The sequence below is a fragment of the Tiliqua scincoides genome, chromosome 1 (genome assembly GCF_035046505.1).
Source record: "Tiliqua scincoides isolate rTilSci1 chromosome 1, rTilSci1.hap2, whole genome shotgun sequence".
Lineage (NCBI taxonomy): Eukaryota > Metazoa > Chordata > Lepidosauria > Squamata > Scincidae > Tiliqua > Tiliqua scincoides.
In genome coordinates, this window is record NC_089821.1 from 209353264 (window position 1) to 209380061 (window position 26798).

At 43.1% G+C, this 26798-nt stretch overlaps 1 protein-coding gene across 1 annotated transcript in view; it reads left to right on the plus strand.

Annotated features, from left to right (window-relative positions):
• ARFGEF3 (ARFGEF family member 3) overlaps positions 1-26798 on the plus strand; it is an 82633-nt gene that overhangs the window by 30730 nt on the left and 25105 nt on the right. Inside the window, exons 5-20 of the mRNA XM_066611238.1 lie at positions 3119-3187; positions 4695-4817; positions 5539-5581; positions 6409-6487; positions 10288-10392; positions 11954-12275; positions 13700-13812; positions 15687-16591; positions 18420-18586; positions 19539-19704; positions 20337-20444; positions 22113-22328; positions 22531-22632; positions 24884-25034; positions 25621-25935; positions 26576-26709. Of these exons, the coding sequence (XP_066467335.1) occupies positions 3119-3187; positions 4695-4817; positions 5539-5581; positions 6409-6487; positions 10288-10392; positions 11954-12275; positions 13700-13812; positions 15687-16591; positions 18420-18586; positions 19539-19704; positions 20337-20444; positions 22113-22328; positions 22531-22632; positions 24884-25034; positions 25621-25935; positions 26576-26709 (3118 nt within the window). The remainder of the gene's footprint in view (positions 1-3118; positions 3188-4694; positions 4818-5538; positions 5582-6408; positions 6488-10287; positions 10393-11953; positions 12276-13699; positions 13813-15686; positions 16592-18419; positions 18587-19538; positions 19705-20336; positions 20445-22112; positions 22329-22530; positions 22633-24883; positions 25035-25620; positions 25936-26575; positions 26710-26798) is intronic.

The window sequence follows — 26798 nt, forward strand, 5'->3', positions numbered from 1 at the left end:
AAGATTTAGACCAGGGGCATCAAACTCATTTCATGTAGTGGACTGAGTAGCATTCATGGTGCCTGCTGATGGCCGGAAGTGACATCATTAAACAGGAAGTGACATTAAGCATAAGATGGCCAGAAATAAGCACTCTGTTCTCACAGAGAAACTCTTTAGCTGCAAATGACAAGAGAAAATGTGCAAATCCTGTTCATAATTTTGATATATGTCAGAGCCCGATTATAATGGGGGCCAGAGAAATTGCTTCTGGGGGGCCACATCCAGCACATGGGCCTTATGTTTGACACCCCTGATTAGACAGTAGTACATGGGAACTTAGGACATCGATTCCTCTCACCTCAAAAATCATGAACAGGATAATTTAAATCTGTCTTTTGACAGAGGGGGCTACTGTCATCCCGTCTGGATCTTTGGAGCCATGGAAGCAAAGCTCTGTGTTGGTAATTGCCTCCGTAATCTCAAGTGAATGTGGCAAATGGCAGATTCATTTGGGATTAGTTAGGACTTTCAAGGCCAGAACTGACACTTCATTTTGTTTTTAGCCAAGTGTACTTTTTCAAATGTTTTTCAAAGGCAGACCTTTGCATTGTATTGCAATAATCTAACCTAGAGAGCACCAAGACGTTACTGACAGAGACAAGGTAATTGTTCAGCGGTGGCCAACCTGTGGCACATGTGCCACTAGTTGCATGTGAATTATTTCAAAATGGCACACACTGCCAAGCCTATCCCCCCCACTGGCAACTTGGGTTAAGCCTCCATACCTGACCACATGGACTGGCTCAGCGTGAAGGCTGCCACCAAGCTGTGGCTAGTGCAGTTCAGTTTGGCCACTGATGTGCAAAGCATGCTGGGGCGCTACCTACCTGGCCTGGCATTTGGTGTGGCCACAGCTGATGAAAAGCACTTGGTGTGATGGACCTAGCTGCTGCTGGTGGCAAGCAGTGCCAGGCCCCACCCCCTCTCAATAACACAGGGCATCCTGGCCAAGCTGCACCCAGCAGGGACACCATCAAAGGCAGGTGGCATGTGCAAGATTCTGTACATAAAAAGTGGCATGCTGTTGGTTTCCCCCCCCCCCCATATTACTTACGCAGGGTAACCATGCCACAGCTGATGAAAAGCACTCCTTGCCTGAGATGCCACTTGGGCATTAATGAGCAAAGAGCCCAGAACTACATACAGACTGCAAACCTCATCTTTAAAGGGAATTGCGACCCACAGAAATGTAGCATACTTTTTCCTTCTCCTGTCACTCCTGAAATACGTATTCAAATCCCTTCTGCTTTTTTGTTTTTTGCTATTCTTTAAAAAAATAAAAAACCTTCCTGAATCATCATAACTCTGAAGGCAAAAACTACGGCCAGAGGCTCTGAGAAACCCTAGTAAATGATTCGTTTAAATTTCCTTTTGCTTTTACCAGTGTTGTCCTATATAAATAGAGTTTTCACTTAGTTCTCAAGTCAAGTTCTACCTTTTACCGGCAGATTAATGGATTCTTTCTTTAGGGAACATTCAACATGTCACATGCTTAACAATTATTCCCCCTCTGATGTGAGTCTTTACCTGGATGCCTGAAGCATTGATCTCACTGAAGAATAGGTTCCAGTGATGGCAGAGCCTTTTTGCAACTCCATTGATTCATTCAAAGTCATGATGTTCAGTCTGTTCATAATTAAACATGCTATGCTTTATGTATTGAGAAAGGTGTGCACAACCCCCCCAAAGCTATGAATCTTTTACTAATTGTCTCTTGCCCTGGGGCTTTGAATGGGTGCCTGACTATATAGAGTCCACTCCACTAAAAGGGCAATAAAAATTGATCTCTCTCTCTCTCTCTCTCTCTCTCTCTCTCTCTCACACACACACACACACACACACACACACACACACACACACACACACACACACAGTATTGAAATACACTGGGGGCCAGGGCACGAGTGCTGCATAAACTCTGGAGGCCGGGCAAGGTTCTCCAGAGGTTGTGCTTGCCTCCCAACCTCCTCAGAAGGCATCCCAGATGTGACCGGAGGTTGCTTCCAGTCGCATCTGGGAGGTGCTCTAAGGCACAGGGAAGCCAATGTCGGGGTGGCAGAGGAGGATGGCCTTTGCCTTCCCAGTAGCAGAGTGGCACAGGAGCGTTGTGAGGCAGCACAGGAAGCAACTGGTCCCAAACAAAACCACAGACACAGGCTTGTTGAGTATAGAAGCATGTATTGGTAAGGAGCAGGCAGAAGAGTAGTCAGTCAGACGGTCCAGAAGTCAGGGATAGAGCAAGACACAGTAACGATAAGCAGTCCGAGTCCCAGAACAAACCAGCAGCACTTCACCTAGAATTTCCACCACAGCAACCCATGTTTGATATCTGTTCTTATATACTGGGGCCTTATATACCCCCCTTATATACTGGGGCCAGCCAATCAGAGTAGGGCGACCTCATAGTCTTGTGACCCTCTCTTACTGGCTGCCCAGTGGTTCATTGCACCATTCCTCCATGGGCTACGTGACTCTTCACATGTACCCTGAGTCACATGGCTCCCACCTTACACAGGTGCATCTATTTACTGATCAGTGCAGCAGTTACTTTTGTTTGCATTCACTGGCCCTGGACATCAAAGCCCCTCTGCTGCATCCTGGCTGACAACAATTCAAGGCCTGGGAGATGCTAAAGGCTTGTCAACACATGACCTCCCTGCACCTCAGAATTCCTCAGGGGTGCAACCAGAAGTTACCAACATGAACCAGAAGTGGCTTCTAGTTGTGTCTGGGAGGCCACCTGAGGCACGGGCTCAGCATCTTCCAGGGCTGAGTCCAACTCCCAAACCACTACACCATCCTGGCTCTGGTTTTCCTATAGAGTCTAATGAATTACTAAGCTGACTTGAGCTTTCTCCTATCTAGGTGCCAGGTATTCATGGTGCACATTCTTCTTCAATTATAGAAATTCAGCAATAAACTCTGATTTTGTGGAAGGTTGGATTTGACCTTCTGTTTTGTTCCAACTCTGTAATCAGCTAAAAGAGGGGATGTGCAATGATCTTGCATCTTTCTGGATACAGTATGCAACCCTGACCATTATCACTGTGCTAAGGCTCTGGTCCCTTGCTTATAGGTCCTGCTCTGTATAACTTACACGCCTACGTTTGAGCTGAATGGAAGTTCAGTACTGAAGATTGCTGAGGTAAGTGCTCTCTTCCTCTTGACAGCTAAACTGCCACCAACTTGAATGTGTTGTCAATCAGGTTGGATTTCAGTGATTCAAACAGCAGTTGTGGTACGTTTTCACACTACTGGAAATAATAAATCAGGGAGAAGTTGTGTTCCCTTTTCCACTCGAATTTAAGCTTCCCCTGCACTGCTCCACTCTTCCTATGCTCTGTTTCCATTTGGCAACAGTAATGGGACTGCTGTTGTGGCCTTCCAGTCAGAAGTCTTGGAGAGAATTGGGATGGGCAATTACTGGTAATGTCTTGATTTCCATAGAAGTCATGTTCTTTATTAGTTTCTAGCTGAGCTTTTGCAAGTATTTACTGCAAATCCAACTGCCTAAAAACAGCATAAGCTTAAATGATAAAATCAAGTTACTAGACAGGCTCTGCAAAGATAATGATTTTATATGCTGTTAACTAGGGTCTAGCTCAGCTATGTGGGGGCTACACCATTTTAGATCGCAGGTGGCATTCACCCAGTGGAATGCTCTTCCATACAATCTTTGGCTGCACATGGAAAACTAGCTGGTAGGAGACAAAAGCTGCACTAGAATCTTTCTGATGCCCAGTTTTCTATCTATACAGTCTTTTTTTAAAAAATGGGGGAATGTTAAATCATGTGTGCCCCCCACCGAGAGACTGAAGTGGCACAGCCCAAACACAGGTTTACCACCTTAGTAAGAATTTGTCTATGTTTTGAATGAAACAAGTAAGCATCTGATGCCAAAACTGAAGAAGAAAACTTAGAGCCCAATCTTTCACCATGCAGCTGTGCTGATGGAGCATCTGCTGCATTCAGTGATGGGGAGAGGCAACTAGATGGCCTAGGAGAGATAAACAAAATCTGACTTATGTCCCAATAGGCCACCTCATTACCAATGGATCTCCTCAAATCCATCTCAGCTATTTTGCTGACCTAAGTCTGAGGAGAGGCAGGGGGCATGTTGGGCTGGAAAAAAGGGGATAGCATCCTGGTGCATACTACTGCTACTGGAATCAACCCCTCCAGCCCCTGAATTGCTCTCTGCCCTTCCTGCTCCCTGTTCCAAACCTCCCCCAAACCAACCACAACCTACTCTCCCCAGCACCTTGCCTGATTCAACATGGGCTTGATTCATGTGTGGCAGGTGTGCATACTCTCTGGCCAGTTCTGCCAGTGGCTCCAGCACACACAATAGTGACACAACAATTTGTACAAGAGGATTCTTGTACAAGGATTCTTGTAGAGGATTCTGCTACCATTAGAGGGAGATTTGCTGCTGTAGGCCCTCTATGGGATTGGGCCATAAGACAAGCAAATAGACCTTCAGACTGGAGTTGCATTATTTTTCTTCTTGGGTATTGCAGTGTAAATGATATGTATCCAATCTGGTGATTCAGAATTTAAAGCTTGTACTCACTGGATGTCTCTCTAATATAATTGCTTTGCTTTTAATACCAATGTGCTACTGTCATTCCTTCCTCCACTCTCTGCCCCAGATTTGCATTGAAACCTATCTGTCCAGCTATCATCAGCGGAGTATAAATACAGCTGTGAGGGCAACCCTAAGCCAGATGTTGAGTGACTTAACTTTACAGTTACGGCAGAAACAAGAAAATACGGTGAGTCCTGTGGTAACCATAGTATTTCCTGGGTGAGCCATCTGTATCTGTTTTAGTGCACTGCTCTTCTGTACCATGCTTTGTAGATATAAAAATCACTTTAGTGTTAAAAGTTTGGGCATGCTTAAACAGGAGCAAGTGAAAACCTTTTCTGCTCAGTGTTTCCTAACAAATATTGTTAGGTTTCAAGATATACCCAGTGGTTTTATGGCATAAGATGATGTGGTGAGTTAAAAACATGGACCTGGCATTCACCACCTGGATGGAGTCCAAGCGAATGAATTCTGCAGGCTGCATGTTTGCAAATGGGTGGAGATATTGGCTGAGTGAATCAAAAAGGCATGTTCATGGGTTCATTTTACCTGAACTTTTCAACCTACTGTACAATATGCACTTGTCTCTCAGGATGCTGTTTCCATTAGAGTTTACAGTCATGGGGCACACACCTGTGAGTAATTTTAGTGACTAAAGTATCTTAAGATGGAATGTTGTGCAACTTACTTGGAATCTCTTGAACAGCAGAAGGTTTCCAGAATCTGCTGTCAATCCAGTGTAGTTGGGCTATCATTTGGTAGTTGCTTGAATATATTTTCTGACACAAGAGCAGCTTCAGTGTTTGGTTGTATGTCTGCAAGCTGCAAAGCAGTTGGTGACCTTCAGTAAAATTGCTAAATTTCTTCTCTGTGTGCAAATGGCAATACATTTCTTTATCCTTTGACAGATAACAGAAAGCACAGCAATGCTTCAGGGCTTCAAGAGTCCAGGTATTTCACTGTTGTTCAGAAACCACACCCTCCCCCACGGGTCTTCTTCAATTTCCTTTATTTCCTCCATCATGCCTATGTACAATTGCCACATATTTTATTTACATTGCCACAGTTCCTGAGTTCTTAATTTTCCACTCTCATAGTTTACTAGAATCTCCCTGCAATTCCTCACTGCCATGGTGATATTTCAAACCGAGCACTGTTTTTCAAATACTATGCTACCTTTTACAATGTATTTTACTCCCACCTACACATACTTGTCAAACATATTTAGCTACTTCACCCAGCTGGTTGTAGTGACAGAACCTTTGGAAACAGTGTGTAAGTATTACAGATGCAACGAGCTTTTCTGTCAGAATCTAAAAATAGCATTTGCATTTTTATCTTTAGAGATTTGATAGATGCCAGAGATGAAAGAATATGCTAATATTGATGGATCCATACCCCCTTAGCCTTCCTTAAGGACAGGCCATAGCTATTCCTCATGATCTGACTGGAGTGGTTATGTGCACATGGAGTGCACTGCATGGGGAATCTGTTCAGATCTAGAGAACGCAGCATTTTCCTGCCCCTCCCAGCAGTTTTGTTCCAAAATTCCTTCTAATTTTGTGCCAGATCATTGAAGTAAGAGCATAAAAAACTTCTGTACAAGCATATTCTAAGAGATTTTCTCTTGCAGATCCATACTCCTGTCTTCTGCAACATTGTCTGCCCTAAGTCCCAGTCACTGAAACTGTGGATACAGATGCACTTGTCTGCTCTGTTTTGTTGTTTGTTGACACATGCCTGTTGCTTCTAACATGTGCCCTTTGTCCCTTTTGAAGAATCTACAGCAGAGTCCCTTTGTGATGATGTTGTCTTTGTTTTCATGATCCTCTGTGAAAAACTTCAGACCGTGATCAGGTGAGTTCTGAATATAAATGAGGAGTGGGGAAATGCTTGTCTAACTAGGATTGTTCTAGATAGTATAGAATCAGGTTTAGTATCATAACATCCAGCATCTGTTTCTGAATCCTAGTGATTCCCAATTTTGTTTTCAGAAGAATAGATCTGTAGCCTTCATATACGTAGAGGCACTGTTGGAACAGGACTCCTATCTTGCACACTCCTTTGCCTATGTAGCATCCCTCTTTTCTAGACTTTTTCATCCCACACAGTGCTTACTTCTTCCCCTCAGCCGCACAGAAGGGAAGAAGAATAGCGTCATGTTTAGTTTAACCATCAAAGTTAGCATTTGGCATCACCTTCACCTTGTTGGCAACCTTCAGTCTCGAAAGACAATGGTATCGCGCTCTGAAAGGTGGTTCTGGAACAGCGTCTAGTGTGACTGAAAAGGCCAATTCGGGAGTGACAATCACTTCCACACTGGGAGCAAGTGCAGTCTGTCCCTGGTCTGTCTCCCTGGCTATGGGCCTTCCTTCTTTACCTCTTAGCCTCAGACTGTTGGCCAAGTGTCTCTTCAAACTGGGAAAGGCCATGCTGCACAGCCTGCCTCCAAGCGGGCCGCTCAGAGGCCAGGGTTTCCCACCTGAGGTCCACTCCTAAGGCCTTCAGATCCCTCTTGAAGATGTCCTTGTATCGCAGCTGAGATCTACCTGTAGGGCGCTTTCCTTGCACGAGTTCTCCATAGAGGAGATCCTTTGGGATCTGGCCATTTGGCATATATTGTGCAAATTAAAGCAACAGGCAAATTTTCAGTTGCAAACATTTGGTTTCCTAACTGCACAACTGAGACAAAGTGATAAGCACCAGTTAACTGGCATGCAGTTCTAGACAAGCGGTTTTGTCACTTCACATCAAATGTGAAGTTGCATTTCTAGCCTGCATTGAAGTTAGGGTCAAATTAGAAGTTACTTTATGCACATGCTGTGTAGTGGCTTGCTTCTGTTTTCTTTGGGGACTAGATGCTTTGTGGATCCTTATCTAGATCAGGGCTGCTTGGGAATTTTACCCCTTTGTTCCACCATGGTGATGGTCTGGATAGTTTACCAGCTCCAGGATCACTATTTGACTAGAAGGATCCCATTCAGAGTACTCACAACGAAATAGCTTGTTTGACTTGTGGTCCATTTTCAAAGAAAGTAGGGCACAACAATGTTTGCATTGTTATCTTTCCTTCCAAAAATTGCCCTGTGTCAGTTTTGCTCATACTTTATCTTCTTTGTAATGAGGAATGGTAAGCTGACTTTTTTCTTAAATATTCTGTAGCGTAACTGTAATTAGCACACATTTATCTTCAAGGGAATTAGTGCTTTTCTTGTTATGCTGCAACATATTAACAGTATCATGGAAAAATTAATTGAGGAGTGAACTGGGTAACTACAGAATAGCACTGATATACACTAGAAAAGCAGGCACTTAACAATTTCCCAGTAATTATCATTGCAAATGTATCCTATATTAAGTTTAGGAACCATAATTACTTGTGCACCAAAATAACAGTAATTACTTGTAAATGGTATCTACTTTTTAACAGCAAGCAGTTTATTAGCAGTAACTGTTTTATATAGTATCTGTTTGCTAAACATTGAAGCATATTGTTAATTACTGCAACAATGCAGGTTTGGACAATGACTTGAAAGTAGAGTTAATACTAAATAATAGTATGCATTACCTAATATTATTTTGCTAGCAAAGTGCCCCTTGTTACCAAATCATTCCCTTAAGTGACTAACATGGCCTCCACCCTTATTTTTTAGTACAAATGGTAGCATCACAACTAACAGGATGGGGTCCAGTCTTCTTCCTACCTGGCCATCTGCAAGCTCAGTAAGGGCTGCTGGATCAGACAGTGGCATCAGACACTTGGAAGGCACAAGAAGGGGGATAGAATATATTTTTGGTTCTCGGTGCCTTGCATACAACCTCTGCTGGCCAAGTAGCTTCTTTCTCTTTGCTTGATCAGTCTATGCTTCTGATGTGTGGATTTTAAAACAGTGTAGGAACTGTTTTGGATGTCAAACATTGAAATGCGAAATTATTGAAAAGTCAAAAGACTGCTAGGACTATGACTGAATGATTTACTATTTCTATTTTCTCATGCTGGTGCTGGGTGATGCATCACAATGTTCCAGTAGTGAAGTCTGAAAAAAAAAACCCCCATAAACTAAATGATAACTTCAAATAAAACAATTAATTCTGTACACTGGTGCTCCTTTGGTTGAGCCAGCCATTTTTGAGACTGGTCATTTATTGCATTTTGATGGAAACAAGTGTTCAGTCTCCCAAAATGGTCACCAAGTCCTCAACGGTAGTGGTAGCAGCTTATTGTATCACCTGTATACTCTTAGTATTCAGAGTCATTTGTCATTAAAATGCTAGGAAGTTATTTATTTAATGTTTCCATGAAAGCTCTTGAATGGGTCTGTAAAAAATTAAAAATGAAGACTTGGAGACACCAGTGGGTAATATGGGAGAGATCCTGAGCGGGGTCCATGAATCTTTGTTCCCTCCTTCTCTTACCTAGTTATAATTTTCAGTTACTGATTACAGACTATCAGGGCAGGGCACCTAAAAAAGAATATATATTTTTATTAAATTTATTGGTGTCCCATGAGACTCTACTAGAGTAGAGAAAATACATTTCAGAAACCACAATCCTACGAATCTTTACTCAGAAGTAATAAATTTCTTTTTTTCAGTCATGCTTCTTCCTAGGTGTGTTTAGGATTGCAGCCTTAACCATACTCTACTGCTCTTACGTGTCTAAAGAAGTGGAGAGGCATCAGCGTGGAGTTTGGTGTTAGATACTTTTTAATTAACAGTAAAAACCTACACTCATGCTAGTTCTGGTGAAAAGTGGAAATAGTTTGACTTTGTTGCCAAGATCAGTTAAGGAAGCACTTGTGTGAGCTTTTTAGAGGGAAAGGGTTCTCCTTCCTCATTCTTCCAAAGGTCAGTCAACATAGCCCTGAGCAATTCTCAGGGCATTGGGACAAGGGCTCGTTTTGTTAACATGTCATTTGATCTGATTTTTAAACCAGATTAGTATTTTTACACCCTGTGATTAACGTCAGGGATTTTTTTTTAATGAAGCAAAGCCAGCAATAGGATGTAAGCGTAGAGGGGAATGAATGTGTGTCACTATATTCCACACAACCATGAAAATACATGTGCAGAAGCATGTAGCTAATGTAGAAGCTCTTGCACACTTGGATGTCCTCTCCCTATGCATCATGATGCTTATCCTGGTACTACTGAACTATCTGAACGCATCTTTTTATATTCATAACAATGTGTGTTTCTATCCAAGCCTATCAGTTCTTGACAGGCTGTGATTAAGTACCTGGCTCAGAGTCTCCAAAAATAACGTTGGACCATAAGTGCTCTGAGGTTCCCTTCGATATCAGTGGGAGTCAGTTAAGCATTTGCTTGATCCTTCGGTAACAAGATTGTGTTAGGTTTTGTTTTTTTAGATGAGGTGAAATATTCAGATACAATGCGAATAGTTTCAGGCACTGCGTATGCCATGAAATATCTCTGTTGAAGTTTGAGGAGCTACCTCCATTTTTTAAAAAAGAAAGCAGTATTTCTCTTTAGGTGAATTTGATTTTCAGAAATTGCATTCAACTGCTTTCCCTTCTATTTTCATGGGCAGGATCCTTCCTTTTATATTGCCCCATGAAACAGGAAGGAGAATAAGCACCTGCTTTTTTGCTGCCTTTGTTTAAAATGAATGTGTACATTTTGTTTCCATGCGTTAGTGAGAATCGGCAAGTGCAACTTCTCTACCTAGAATGCATCCTCTCCATGCTGAATAGTTCCTCTTCTAGTATGCGTCATCATAAAGGATTCACTGACCTCGTATGGTAAGTAGCCTTACCATATTATTTCAGACAAAAAATAATGGATGTAAGAGCCCAATCCTATCCTCCTCCCTCCCTACTGGTGCCACCATGCCAAAAAGGAGTGTGCTGTATTGGGGAGGGGGGCATAAGAACAGCCCCGCTGGATCAGGCCATAGGCCCATCTAGTCCAGCTTCCTGTATCTCACAGCGGCCCACCAAATGCCCCAGGGAGCACACCAGATAACAAGAGACCTCATCCTGGTGCCCTCCCACCTCATCCTGGTGCACCTCATCCTGGGGCCAACTGGGAGGTTTCGAAAGGAAAAGTATATCCTTCCGTAAGCTTCCTGCTCCACCATGGAGCTCCTTGGACCTGTGCTAGCTCTTTAGCTGGTGAATGCCCAAGAAGAGAAAGGGGGTGGGGAGGCTGCTGTTGGAGGAGATAGGATTAGGCATGTGCCATCATCGCCAGATCCACCCCTTCCCACAAACCCCACCCCATTCTTCGCTCTTTCAGCCCAGTTTCACCCCTCCCTTTCTCTGATCCTGCCTTACCCTTTCCAGTGACTGACAAGGAGCACTGCCACCTCTTGCTGTAGCACTCCCAAAATGGCTGGCAACAGTCAACTCCGCATACTGTTGGTGAACATTTTGTGATAGCAGAATGTTATCTTGCAGACAGACTAGCAGACAGTTCCACTGTTGCAAAGCAGTCCAGCCAGCAGCCCAGTACTGCACACAACTGACCTGTTAGTCTTATATAAACCTTCATATTTATATCTGAGGAAATATGAAACAGACTACATTGTTTTTAAAAGGATGAAGAGTATCATCCATACTAGAATATACATCAGGCATTTGTCTCTTTCTGCTTCCAGCTGTAAGACTCCTTCATAACCACTAATCCAGACTTTCTCATGCATTTGGATACTGATGAAACTAGCAGCCAAAAGATAAATTTCTATGCTTGAAGTAATAGGGATGATTTCTGACACATGGGCTACAAGAACATTTCTCTGAAGCTGATGAGAGAAACCCTGGATAATTTGCCAGAGACATACACTACCTGTAAAAATATAGCGGCTGATTTCACCAAAGAGCAAAATGTTGACACATGTCCCTTGGGTGATTATGCAAAAGTACATTAAAGCCGTTAGTTTGAATATGCCCATTTTTGTCTTGATTTTCCTGACATGATGAGCAACTGTTCAAGCCTTCCCAAAGCAGAGGATGTAGTTCCCCTGATAAAACTGTGTACCCAGGGGTTTTTCTTGGGAACTGGGAGGGCTCGTTCAGCAGATGCCCACAACATTGCCTGGGGATAAAAACATTATGCTTAGCTTGTAAAGAACAGCAACAGAAAACCTGCTTAAGTAAAAACGATAGTACCTGAAAAGCTAAAACCATGAATATGATATTTTTACATATGTATTTTCATATTATTAAATTTCTGTAGCCTTTGCCTGGGTTCAGAGCACTGTACAATGGTCTCATCCATATAGCTGTATTGCCCCCCCCCATGAAAGAGTAACATATTTGAAAATAATTTGCCACTCTTTTAATTTTTTCTTTTTTTTCCTAGGAAGCAGCTGTGTCCTGCCCTGATAGTAATCCTGGGAAATCCAGTCCATGATAAAACAATCACTTCTGCTCACAGCAGCAGCCATGAGGTTGATTCTCCTTCCTCGGGGGTCTCCGATCATGGGCGAGGGTCAGGTTGTTCTTCAACTGCACCTGCCCTTAGTAGTCCTGTTGCACGCACAATCTACTACATTGCAGCAGAACTAGTGCGGCTGGTGGGGTCTGTCGAATCCATGAAGCCTGTACTGCAGTCTCTTTACCATCGTATGCTCCTGTATCCCCCACCCCAGCACAGAGTGGAAGCTATCAAGATCATGAAAGAGGTGAAGTAGGAGAGAAGCTGGAGAGTGGGTCCCTTCCCTTTCCCAACTTTTAAACTTTGTTTAAATTGATTACAGTAGAATTATCTTTAGACTACGCAAATGTAATTATTTATCAAATTTATCCATATAAAACAAGAAAGTGACTGGACAAAGCAGTAAGACATGCAAAAACAATTGGCAGCAACCTCCATTTTGATCATTCAGATTTCTGAGAAATACAAAGATATTCATCCTTCACCTCAGTTCTAACAGCAAGGTAGCTTAGTAGGCTACCTGGGCAGTTCTTTGAAAGATTTGGTACCACAGAGAGCCGCCCCCCCAAAAAAAATTCCACCAAGATTTTACAACATCAAAGGGATACATAGCAGGGCTGCTCCATCAGGTCTCCAGGAATGTAGAGACTGTTTGGAGTGGAGACATCTTGCAAGGTATACTGGGCCCAGGCTGCACAGTAGCTTATAAACAGACTGTGTAGGAAAGCTAGCACTGGTTAAATGTATTTTCAGCAGCAGCCAACCCCATAAATGAGTTGCTGTTATCTGGGCTAGCTATAGCCACTAAGCCACTATTTCTGAGAGTAGGCCCTTAAGAGTGCAAACATACATGACAGGGGCAAGTTCACAATTGGCTTTAACAACCCAAGCTGATACAAATTTTGAAGTAAATATGCAAATGACTACTACAGGCCTGCCATGGGAGTAAACACAGAATAGTGCCTTGCCACCACTTCACATTATGACATTAACCTATGGAAGTACCATTAGGAAAAAAAAAATTTTTTTTGCATATTCTGCAGTTTTAGTCATCAAAAGTACATACATCAAAACAGCTGTTTGCCTCACTTACACTGTCCATTTCTCACCAAATAATTACAGGAGCAGGTCAGACATAAACAATAATTGAATTTCTTCTATATGTGACTTATATGTGGCCATAGAGGAATATCCATTCCACTTGGGGTATCATCGTTTTTTGGAGAAAATAACAACTACTTTGAATATATCAGTGGCATTTCACAATGCTTTTACCTTTACTTAAGGTAAAGGTGACATCTTCTGAAATGATCTTTTAATTTACTTTAAACTGTGATGATGTAGGAACGTTGGGTTGGGTTGGGGTGCATATCACGGTGTTCATTAAAAGATAGGGCCTATTCATTTGACTGTTTGAATGGCTTCTAAATGTGTTATTTCAAGGACAGCTGAAAATGTGAACATTATAACCCAGAACAAATTTATATTGCAGTCAGAATATATAGGCTCCTAAGCTCTACTTTCCTTCATAAGTCTCATAGTTAATTAGCTCAATATGACCTTAAGACAGATTAGTCTGCTGAAAATTTCAGGATAACTTGAGTCATGCATTTATTTGAGCTGCATGAAGTTTCTCATATCTCATACAGAGTTGAATTATGTTCTCTTTAGATACTTGGTAGTCCTCGACGGCTCTGTGATTTGGCAGGTCCCTGCTCCTCTGAACCAGAATCCAGAAAGAGGTCAATTTCAAAAAGAAAGTCGCACCTGGATCTTCTCAAACTGTATGCACCATTTTTCTATTTAGCTTCTTAAGATTTTAAGTGCATTCTATTAGTGGTTTGAGTCCACACCAAATTGACATGTGTGTTGCTTATTTGGGATGCGGCGGATTTTATATAATTCTGATTTTCATACACTTAAGTAATAGGAATCTGTCTTACACCGTGTCAGACCCTTGGTACATTTAGCTCAGTATTGTCTACACCAGGGGTGTCTGAACATTTTGGCAGGAGGGCTACATCCTCTCTCTGACACTGTTTCTGGGGCTGGGGGAAATTTACATTTCAAATTTGAATAAATTTACATAAATGAATAGAGACCAATCTTATATGAATGAATGAATTTTACTAAGCTTATTTATAATAACATGAGATCCAGGAAAGGGGGGTTGTTAAAATAATTCCTGACACATATAACACACTTCTTCCTAGGGAAAAGTACAGAACAAAACAAAAGTATAGAACAGAGTTAGTGTGGGCTCCTTTCTTCCCCCATGAAGAAGCATGTTTTTACTCTCCGCCCCCCCCCCCCAATCCTGGCAACAAACACAGTCAGGGAGCTGGTGGGCACCTGCCCCCTCAGGACAGGAGTTTGTTTCTCCTCATTCAGACAGAGAAGGGAGCTGCCTGTCTCCCTCTCTCAGTCCCTGTCCCTCCCCCAGCCTGCACCCAGCACCAAACAAACTTAGAAGCAGGCAGAGAGCTGTGTGTATTTCCCCATCCACAAATGGACCTCCCATCTTCCTCTCTGCCATAGCCCCAACAAGCAAAAGCAGTAGGTTTCCTCCCCATTCAAACATCCCATGAGTTCTCCCCTGCAGCGCCCACCTCCAACACTGAGCGCTCACAGCCCAATCGGAGCCACACTTTCCTGGGAGTAAGCCCCACTGACTCTGATGGGACTTACTGTTAAGTAGACATGCTCTCCAACTGCATTCAAACATCCCATGATTTTTCCCTTGCAGCACCCTCTCCTCCACCCCAAGCACACTCAAGCAGCACAAACAGACCCAGGACTTCTCACCCCCATCCGATGCCTGGACTCAGCTGCAGCCTCCTCAACCTAATGGGAGGGTTGCAGATGGGCGGGGCTCCTGCTGTGCTGTGAGTGCTTAGCCTTTTCCTCACTGTTGCTGCAAAGAGCAGCTGTGTCGGGCCAGCAAGGGCTCTCACAAGTCTCCAGTGGGCCAGAGATTCCTTGGAGATGAGGGGCTCCCTGGGGGCCAGATTGGGGGTTCCCGAGGGCCACAAATGGCCCGCGGGCCTGGGTTTGTGCAGCCCTGGTCTACACTGACTGACAGGGTTTCAAACAAGAGTCTTTCCCAACCCTACTTAGGGTTGCAACCTAGAAGAGATCTACTGTCCAACATTCTTGTCATGCATTTAATCCACTATAGATATTTAAAACAGCACTTTGTAGTGACTGAATGGTTAATAAATGTATTTTAGCATTAAACCCATACTTTACAACCATTACTAAAATAAATGTGTTAGTGTTTAAGAGATTACAAAACTCTTCTTTGTGTTTGCTGTGGCAAACTAATACTGCTACCACTACAGAAGTTATTACTATGGAAGATACTTGATGGACGTTGTAAGGTCAAACTCTCAAAGTGGTTTTGGAAAAACGTTGTATAAATAGTATAGTAGAGATGAATGCCACTTGTGAATTTATTTGACCTTTTGAGATTAGCACATTGAGTTTGGCAGTGTCAAATACCAGCTCATTCAAAGAACAACCAAGCATTTACTTGCTCTTGCCCCGCTTTACAAGAGAATTTCTTTGTCTCCTCATGCATTAGTGATGCTGGAATGTTCTAAGATGCCCACTCCACCAAAGAATGAACAAAGTGTGTTTTTATGTTTTTAAACTGTAGCATCTTGGATGGGATGACTGAAGCTTGCATCAAAGGTGGTATTGAAGCCTGCTATGCCTCGGTGTCTTGTGTCTGTGCCCTACTTGGAACTTTAGACGAGTTAAGTCAAGGGAAAGGCCTGGATGAGGAACAGGTCCATCTACTTCTCCGACGTTTGGAAGAGTTGAAAGACGGGTCTGAGACAAGCAGGGATTCCATGGAGATCAATGATGCTGATTTTAGATGGCAAAGACGTATCCTGTCCTCGGAGCATACCGCCTGGGATGCAGGCAATGAGAAGAGTCCTGATATTAGCATTAGCGTTACCACAGATACTGGTCAGACAACCTTGGAAGGTGACCTGGGACAGACTACTCCAGAAGATAATTCTGAAATCCGTAAAAATTCTCTACAGTCACCAGGTGGACAAGGGGGCAAAGAGATTCATTATAAAGTGCCAGAAGCTGAAACTATTGACCAGCCAGATGTTGTTCAACGGAGCCATATGGTTGTTTATCCCGATATAACTAATTTCCTTTCAGTTGATTGCAGGGCACGGTCTTGTGGATCCAGGTACAGTGAGAGTAATTTCAGTGTCGATGACCAGGATCTTTCTAGGACCGAATTTGACTCATGTGACCAATATTCCATGGCAGCAGAGAAAGATTCTGGAAGGTCAGATGTTTCAGACATAGGGTCAGACAACTGCTCATTGGTTGATGAAGAGCAGACCCCAAGAGACTGCCCTGGTCACAAATCTTTACGAACCCTTTCCTTAAAACTGTTGAAGAACCAGGAAGCAGATCAGCAGAGTGCCAGATTATTTGTTCAAGCCCTTGAAGCTCTTCTCCCTCGGCTTATCTCTCTTCCTAGTGCAGAAGAGGTAGATTTGGCCTTCCAGAGTTTCTCTTCAACTTTTTGTTCAGGTATGTGAGCAGATAACTTGCTTTACCTCCAGTATTAAATGAATATTCAGATTTTTTGAGAAACTATCTGCTACAGAACATTGTTGATTAAGCATCTTTGGTACATTGTTTTTGCTTTTTATATAGTGCTACTAATGTACATTGTGATTTACACAGAGTGAAGAGTTGGGTTCCTCCCCAGGGTTTATAACCTAGATATTCACACAAAGAAGATAGAGAAGCACATTGAGTTTTTTCATGTGCTTACGTGTACTTAAACTTTCATTACAATAGGACAGTCTCCAAACTAGAGACAACTGCATGCCGCAAACAGCATCCACGGTGCGACTGGAGCTTACCGTTCTACCAGGGAGGCTTGCCTTGTCGCCGCTGCTCTCCCCCATGTTCACTACACCCTGCTGCGTCTTCCAGGAAATCCTGAAGCAGTGCTTGCTGGGGCAGCAGAATGCTGAAGTGGCCAGATGAAGCTGGGAGGCAAGTGGTGGCGGCAATGGAAGCCTTCCCTGCTCAATGGTAAGCTCCAGTCACGTGGGGGTAGGGATTAGCAAGGGCACTGGATCCAGCCCGCGGACCACAGTTTGGAGTGCCTGCAAAAGGAAATGGGTACTAAGATGTGATGCCAATCTTCACAGTTTTTAGCTAGGTCAGAGGGGATCTAACTAAGTCTATGATTTATGTGGAATGGGGGCCTGACTCTACCATAACCTTTTATTTTACAAAAGGAACCCATATGAAGAAGGTTTTGGCAGAATTCTGAAGCCCACTGGATTTCACAGGACTGATCTACAAACAAGATAGCCAGTTCCAGTTTGATCAGGGAGCTTTCCTGCAAAATTCTTGTGTTGTTTTCATTCCAACTTAGCCATTGGGTGCATTCAATGAATGGAAAAGTGGACTCTTAACTCTTTTTGGTCACTACATTGTCTCAGTTATAGGTTGGGGAGCTACGTATCATGATACATAGTACACACATGGTGGCTTCAGCTTTTTCAGATGGTACATGAGGAAATACTAGTACTAACCCATTTTAGTGGCAGTTGTTCCAAAACCCAGATGACCAAAGTTTTCATTCTTAGTTAGTATATTTCAGAAACATGTTTTTCTGTTCATTACTAATTAGTTGCGCACTCTAATATGCCAAATTGCTTTGTATGCAAAATTGTGTCCTTAGGATGTTTGGGAAAGTTTCCCCCATATTTTCTCGGAAATTTCTGTGTAAGATGATTATCAACCCCAGTGTCAAAAGCCCCCTCCAATAGCATCAGATGTTGTTGAGTGTTGTGCAGCAGTACACACAGCAGCAGAAACAGACTGTGTGGCTTCTGAGTTGTGTCCCCTTTTTCACACTTTATAACATTTTATTTACATCATAAAAATTAAATCAATATTGCTTTCTAGTTGTCTACCTGTACAAGTATGATTCAGTCAGACCATGAAATGTGTGAAGAACCTGCAGTTAAAGAGCCCTTCTTTCAATAGATACAACTGGACCCTATTTATTTTATTTTGACACACTGGTAATCTGCCCTTCCTTCATGTTGCTCAGGTTAACATATATAGGAATTCCTTCAAGTGAAATTGCAAGGGGAGGCAGGTTATCCAGAGACCTTCAGGTCTTCCCAGAGACCAGCCTTTTCTTTACAACACCAAAGTATTTAACCCATTGCTGACAATAGCACCTATTTCCATATTAATTGTGATGGCCTCCAGTGGGAGTGTTACAGAAAAATGGAGTATAGTTCTACTAAGTATGATGCGCAACGTAGGGAGAAGTGTACAATCCAGTAAAACTGGGTTTCAGAGCACTGGTTATCTCTCTGTTTGTTAGGTATGATGCACTCTCCAGGTTTCGAAGGGAATACCAGCTTCAGCTTGCAGATTCTGATGAATGCAGATAGTCTCTACATGATCTCTCACTACACACTTCTACTCAACCTAAAGCTATTCAATGCAGACTACTACCGAAAGAAACCTGCCCAGTCCCCTGTCTTAATGGTGAGTGGCTATGGCATGCAAAAGAAAACCATACCAGCAGTGTTTGGGGTGCAAGAGCTAGGGAAAGAAAGCACCATCTGCAGTTTCTTGAATGACTGCTGTCCTGCTGGCAAAAACCTCCATGGAACAAAATCCAAGTGTGTCTGAAGGAGTCCTTTATTGGAAGGAAAGAATCACAGATTTTGTTGCACCTAGAGTTGTTTGTGTAATTGGTTCTCCCACCGTTCAAGGAACATGAAGATTTCATCCAGTTCAGACCCATGGGCTTAAATCAGAATAGCTATATTAGGGGTCAGCTGGCAAGTTTGGAGGGAGGTAGTCAGAATAGTGGAAGAGACTTTTGAAAAGCAATAATTGGAAGATGAGTTCAAAAATGAACATTAATGCAAGTATTTCTTCCTGTCTCAGGGAGTGTTGTGTGCCCTGATTATTATTCATTGTAGGGCAAGATGTATTTAGAGAGGGTTCTTATGCTATCTGCCTACATGCACTGTATGCAGAGAGAGCGAGAGAGAGACGGTTCAGATGTAAATCATGCTTTGGCATTATGTGCACAAGGAGGTTCAAGTCTCAGACCTGTTTGCTCCCTTTTCTCCTTCCTACGTACACCACAGATTCTTAAGCTTATTTCCAGTTTCTTGGCAAAAAATGGAAAACGTATTGTTTAATGAGAATCCAAAAGTGAGTGAGGAAATGGTAGAGAGAGAAGGGGGTGCTTGAGCCTAAAACTTGTGCCTGTTCATGCATAGAATGCCAAACTTTGGTTTGCCATTATATCTGAACCACAATGGGGAGAAAGACAGAGCACATAGATACATGAGTAATTGTATCTAAGCTTGTAATCAGTTTTCTGCCTCCTGATCATACTAGAATATTTAGGTGTCTTGGAGGAAAAGCAAGATGTCTGGTAATGCCTGGCTAGCCCAAAGATTTTCTTTATTTTTTTTTTCAGAAGGAGTTTATGAAACAGGTGCAATCCAGTGGAGCGTTAATGGTATTTTCTCAGGCTTGGGTTGAAGAAATTTTCCATCAAGTGCTGGAGAGAAATCTTCTTGGGGAGGCTGGATATTGGGGGAGCCCTGAAGAGCACACGCTCCCGCTCATCACCATGCTAACTGGTCAGTACCATGATTGTATAACAACTCGGATACAGGGACAATAAGAAATGTTCATCTAAAGGTATTGTATACAGGCATCCAGAGATACCAGATACCATTGTATACAGTTATCTGTTATGTATGAATAGGTATATCCACAAAATCCTTTTAGTTGCATCTTGCTTGTGTAATGAGATCCTGGACTGTTTTGCAGCTTAATCGAGCTAAGCATATAGTCGCTCCCCAAACACTTGCTTAACCAGCTCTGTTAACTGGCTCATTTGGTTAACTGGGATCTCCACCCACCTGCGGCAGTGGATGAAGATGCTAGTTAACTGAGTTTGCTGGTTAACGAAGTGCCAATTAACAAAGCTGCCTGCAAGCCCCTTTCCTTGCTTACTGGACAATAAGCATGGTAGTAGAGAGTTTCTAGAGGGCCCTTGTGAGGAAGGGAGGAGAGCATAGCAGAAGCAAGCTCTGTTTGGCAAGCAAGAGAGGGGGTTGGCAAGCAGGCAGCAGGCTTTGTTAGAAAAAATCTTCTTTAACTGGCTTAACTTGCAACCCATTCCCCATGGATGGATGTGTGTATTGACCCTTTGAGACCATTTCTTTCACTACACTACATAGTAACCTGCTATTGTTTTTCCTTGCAGACATTGATGGTTTGGGAAGCAGTGCAATAGGAGGGCAACTGATGGCTTCTGCATCCACCCAGTCCCCTCTCTCTCAGACCTGGAAGCCAGATGATGCTGTTATGGCAGGTAGGAGAGCCGCATAGTGTGAAGTGTCACCCATATTTGCATTCAACAGACATATACTGGTAGAAGAAGCCAGATGGCAATCTTTGCCCTCCCTTTTAATTTCGTGTGCCTGTTCTTTCCTTCCCTGCTTTCAGTGAACTGAAGTCGTACTTTCTTGTTAGGACATTTCGGAAATTGGATGTCTGCACTACGTGAATCATATTCATGGTTGATTAAAATTTACACATTAAAAAAAATGTACATTTTGTTTAGTTAATGATTTAACCTTCTCAAATAGTCTAGCCTCTTTTTATTATAATGTAGTTTTTCATTAGATTAATTAAAACAAAATACACTCTGGTAAAAGGACAAAATGCTTCCATGAAGAACAGCTTGTTTTCTTGAATCAACAGCATTTTCACAATTCATGCTACTTTTGTGGTTTATGCTTACTGAAGATCGAGTACCTGATTCTTGGTGGTTATATGCCCTAGGTCACTGGTTCTCAGTAATTCCAGCACAACCCACCTCGTCCTACATGGTGGGTTGCGATGCTGTTCAGAATGACTTACCTGGTGTCTCCAGAGGCCTCTTCTGGGTTGTGCTGGACTGATGACCCACTCTATTGGCCTCCATGGTCTTCAGAATGGCTCACAGAAACATCCAAAACTACTTCTGATCAAACCGGAAGTTACCTCTGAAAATTAAAAGTAGCTTTTGGACACTGCTGCGGGCCATTCTGAGGCCCACGGAAGGCAATAGAGTGGGGTCATTGGTCCAGTGTGAGCTGGAACAGGCCTCTAGAGGGACCTAGTAAGTCATTCCAGCCAGCACTGGTCTGGCACCCTCCTTTCCAGAATGGCTCCAGTTTGGAGCCAAACACTCCCAGGGTTGGGCAGGAGGGCCCGGATCATGACCCACCAGTGGGTCACAATCCACACTTTGTGAACCCCTGACCCAGGAAGTACTGGCGTTCCTGGAAGGGGGGGGCAAAGCTATAAGTTTTTTCAGGCACCAGCATGTAAAGCAGCCCCTCCCCCATGGCTTCTAAGCCAGTCATGGCTATGAAAGCAAAGTGGAGGTGTCTCCTCTGCTTTGCTCTCACCTTCCCAAACGACTCAGAGGCAGAGGGGGAGGGACAGCTTTACACGGGCATCCTGGCACCAGAAGAAATTTATTGCTTTGTCCCCCTCTCCAGGAATGCCAGATAATTCAACTTTTAAGACATATTTAAAGTTCTTTGGAACATAGGATGATATTTTGAATTTGACTTTTGGTCCATTTAGCTCAGCATTGTCTACTATGACAGACCACAGCAATTTCAGAGAGGGTTTTCCAGATATGCCAGGGATTGAATCTTCTGCAAGCAGCTGCTCTACCATTGAGCTATAGCGGTAGCTAAAGAGCCCTATCCCTCTTGCTCTGTTAAAGCAAAGTTAGTATTAGTAAAGTTAGTATTCGGAATCCCATGAATGACTTGGGGATTACAATGTGAATCCCACATATTGTGGACATGTCCCAGATGTGTGACAGGTTCAAGAATATCATCAAGTTTTATCTGCACAAGTTCATGCAAAAGAGTTGAGAATTGTTGAGAATGGATCATCTTCAAATGTAACAGTGAGTAATGCTTTGTCTTTTTCAAGGCACTGTGGAACTAACTCTGTTTTCATTTCTTTGTTGCATCAGGTGTTGCTTTTGCCCGATACCTTTTAATTGGCTGTTGGAAGAATTTGATTGATACCTTATCAACACCTCTGACGGGCCGCATGGCAGGGAGCTCCAAAGGATTAGCATTTATTCTAGGAGCCGAAGGTGTCAAGGAGCAGAACCAGAAGGAGAAGGATGCCATCTGCATGAGTCTGGATGGACTGAGAAAGGCAGCCCGGCTCAGCTGTGCTTTAGGTATAGGTGGCATTTCTAGATGAATATTTGCTGAATGTAATCCTTGCAATGTCTAGATAGGTAGATGCTAATACAGAGTTGCAGTAGGCCTGATGCAGAGCGCTGTGTCTTTCCCTTCATCCTGCCACATGATTAGCAAGTACAGGCTTATTGGGATTTATTTAAATTATGAACGAAAAATGTGCCTTTTTTGTTGTTGTAGGTGTTGCTGCTAATTGTGCCTCTGCCCTTGCACAAATGGCTGCAGCTTCATGTGTCCAAGAGGAGAGGGAAACCCAAGAGCCTAGTGATGCCATCGCTCAAGGTAAACTGATCAAGAAGTCTACTGGTTTACTACTTTGAAATAATACGGATCCCATACTGGTCATTCTACCATGCTGAATCAGTATTATAAATGCTTGGAATCCTTGGAACATTTATTTGGGGGGCTGGTCCAGAACAGAGATTGCTCCTTTTGGGCATGGGTCTTCTGCAAAAATAGTGGTTTTAGTCAGTGGCATCACTAGGATTCACATCACCCAGTGCGGGAGGCCTGCGCTTCACCCCATGCAGTGGGCGGGGCAACACCCCAGGTGGTGGGTGTGATGATGTACCATCGTCCCACCCCCACTTGTTTTTTGGCTGTACCTTTTGATAGAACACAGACATTTCAATGTGGTTTGTTTCATTGCATTCTGTATGAAATTACGCATTGATTAATATATAATATGATGGTCTTATTCCTCCAAACTCTGATTTTAGTGATTTTGAAAACTTGTAGAGTCACACACACACACACACACACACACACACACACACCGTGTCAACTTACCAACACCTTATTGCAGCAGTTCTCAAACTTTTAGCACCGGGACCCACTTTTTAGCATGACAGTCTGTCCAGGACCCATTGGAAGTGATGTCATGGCCAGAAGTGACATCCTCAAGCAAATTGAAATAAATAATTATAAATAATTAAATTAAAATAAAAGAAATAATTAAATAAGGGGGAGCCAGCCCTGTTCCACCAAGTGAATTTTCTCTGTAGTCTGCCTGCAATAACACCCCCCAAAAAAAGAATCAGTGAGATTTTCAGCCCTCCCCAGTGCCCAGTTTAAATTTCTTCTATTTCAAGCATATTAAGATAAAGACTCACCTGACTTTACAAGTGCAAAATAGAAAACATTCCCCTTACCAGTTCAAACCTCTTTTTTTTGTCCTTTTTAATGGGGGGGGAGGCTGCCTTCTGGAGCATTTGTTGCGCTCCAGTTCTGTCCAATCAGGACCATCCTAGTTTCCTCACATTCCCCTTTGCCTGGCCTGATCACAGGCCAAGGCACGTCTGCCTACTGGTGGGTAAACGTGACTATGTGGCTTAGCTTCGCTTTCTATAGGGTTCAATACATTAGCAGCTGGGAGGGAGGGACATCCTTCTCAGGTGTTTTGGGGGGGCTGCATTCATTGGATCAGGACCATTCTGATGTTGTTGGAGTCCTCTCGGCCTGTCCTTTCCGATGGACTAAGGCAAGTTCACCTACTCACGAGTAAACGTGGCCACGTAGCTTCATTTCGCTTTCCATAGGGCTCAATACACTCACAGCTGGGAGGGAGGGACTTCCTTCTTGGGTGTTTTTGGGGGGCTACATTCATTGGGTCAGGACTATTCTGGTGTCATTGGATTCCTCTCAGCCTGCCCTTTCCGACAGATTAAGGCAAGTTTGCCTACTCCCAAGTAAACGTGGCCACGAGGCTTTGTTTCGCTTTCCATAGGGCTCAGTATACTCGCAGCTAGGAGGAAGGGTCCTCCTTCTTGGGTGTTTTTGGGGGGCTACATTCATTGAATCAGGACTATTCTGGTGTCATTGGATTCCTCTCAGCCTGCCCTTTCCGACAGACTATGGCAAGTACACCTACTTGCGAGTAAACGCGTGATACGGCTCAGTTTCACTTTCCATAGGGCTCCATGCATTTTTTTTCTTTCGGTTTTTTGGCCATAACTTTTGAAGGAAAGGAGCTATTTCTGTCTGGTCTTTTGCATTGCATTCCGCTGGAAATTCCACATCCAACGGTGTATGGCACGACGGGGTTGCTCCTTAAACCGCGATTTTAGCGCGTCATCCCCCCGGTGCACGTCACCCCCTGTTGTGCGTCACCCAGTGCGGCCCACATCCCCCAAGCGACGCCACTGGTTTTAGCAGAGAAACAAAAGCTTATATATAGATCTGAGAGTGAAAATAAAAAATCCTATTGGATAAGATATAGTCTGTAACCTAACGTAGATTGCAGTGAAACCTACCCCCAAGTAAGTGTGTGAAGCGTTGTGGCCAAAAAATTAGAGGCTAGAAAATCTGCTGCAACTAGTGATGGAATAAGATATGTGGGAACTGCTTATTTTACATGTTGAATTTTCCTCTTGTTCAATCAAACCAAAGAAAGTTGAGTATATGTGGTTTTTTTTCCCCTCCAACCACTCCAATACAGTAAAAAGACCTGTTCTACACTGAAATTCTCATGTCTCTTGCCTTAGTGATAATCTTTTCTTTCAATCTTTTTTATTATACATTTGTAACGGAATAGTGAAACAGAAGGTTGAACAAAAACTGGAGCAAATGGGGAAAGTCCAAGGGATCTGCCTGCACACAGCTCACGTTTTGTGCATGGATGCCATTCTCAATGTGGGACTGGAGATGGGAAGCCATAATCAAGACTGCTGGCCACATGTGTTTAGGTATGAAGTCAGAAACTGTATGTTCATTTTGAGCCAATTTTAGGCCATATTTCTATTCAGCTTTCTTTATACTTGACTAGACTCTGGCTGCAGCTTGCCTAACTTTCTGTTTACCTTTGGAAAGACTATCCTAACTCCATAAAAGCAAGTAGACAGTAAGGGTGTACTACAAAAAGAACACAGATTATTACTCCTCTTTTTATAAAGGATAGCTCTATATAGTCTCTGTGCAGTCACACATGGAATCTGTGCCCACTCAGAGCTTTGTTTGGAACCTTCTAGAACAGGGCTTTCAAACTAGTTTCATACAGCAGGTTGAACAGCATTCATGGTGCCTGCTGAGGACTGGAAGTGAATATAGTCTACTGTGACTAGTGATGGGTGAGCTCTTAAGGTTTGCTTGCTGCTATAATGGAAAAAACTATTGTTTTAATCATTGGATGCTACTTGCAAATTACCTGCTTACAAAACTGCTTTTCATTCTAAGGATTACTGCAGACACTCTTTAAGGAATGAATATGGAACAGCACGAAATAAATCTGCAGAATCCTCTCTCATGGTTCACTTTCTTGTTTTTTTTTTTCAGAGTATGTGAATACATCAGCACTCTGGAGCATGCTCATTTCAGTGATGGCACGTCTCAGCCACCTGTCACTATTACTCAGGCCCAACAGGCCACAGGAGGGCTACAGGGAGAAGATCAACCTACAGACTCTCCTCAAGAATTGACCCTGGAGCAAGAGACCACACTGAGCAACAACCCTGTCATTCAGCCAGTTTCCATTCAGGAGCTCATCAAAGAAGGCAGCAAAGGAAGAACTTTTGACTTTCGTGGAGGCAGCTTGATGAATGGAAGTAGCGCAGCCAAGGCAATTCTCACCCTCTCGACCCAGGCTGACAGGTACTGACAACTGTGCATTGAGAATTACCATGGGTTTCTCCAAGAAATCTTAAGTACATTTCATGGGAATGTCCAAAATTTGGCAAATGTTGATATTCACACATGAGTACTGCAATTTCCAGATAAGTTTCACAAATGTCCAAATATGGACATTTACAGAGCATCTCAAAAAAATGTACACACACTTAATTCACACATGTATAGAGAGATCCTTTTAATCCACAGGTTCAGCAGATTTGATTCACCGCGACCTCTGAACCTGTGATGGAGGGCCCCACCTGACCTTCCAGGCTTCAGAACTCCTCCTGCAGGTGTCTGAAAGGCACTTCTGGTTTGTCTGAAAGTGCCTTTCCAATACCTTCAAGAGGTGTTCTTAGGCCTGGAGAGCTTGCACGGATGCAACCAGTGGGTGCTTCCAGTTGTGAACGGAGGTAAGGTGAGAGCCCTGCGTAAGGTGAGTTACCCATGTGTTTCAGCATCTGCGGGGTTTCGGGGAACCTCTGCAGACGCCAAAGGCTGACTGTACTGGATATGGTGAAGCAGTTGCTTGACCCAGTTGATTGATTGATTTTAAATAATTAAAAGTGAGTCTTTATGTCTTGACTGTGTTGAATTGTATATTCTGCTTCTCTTTCTGCAGGCTGTTTGAAGATGCTGTTGACAAGTTGAATCTGATGGCCTTAGGAGGCTTCCTGTATCAGCTGAAGAAGGCTTCTCAGTCTCAGCTCTTTCATTCGGTTACAGACACTGTTGATTACTCCTTGGCAATGCCAGGTAAGCTTCTAGCTTGGAAGTCATAGCAGAAGAAAGGTTCAAGTGGCTTTTGTTTTGTTTGTGTTTGATATTAAGCTTTTATTCATATT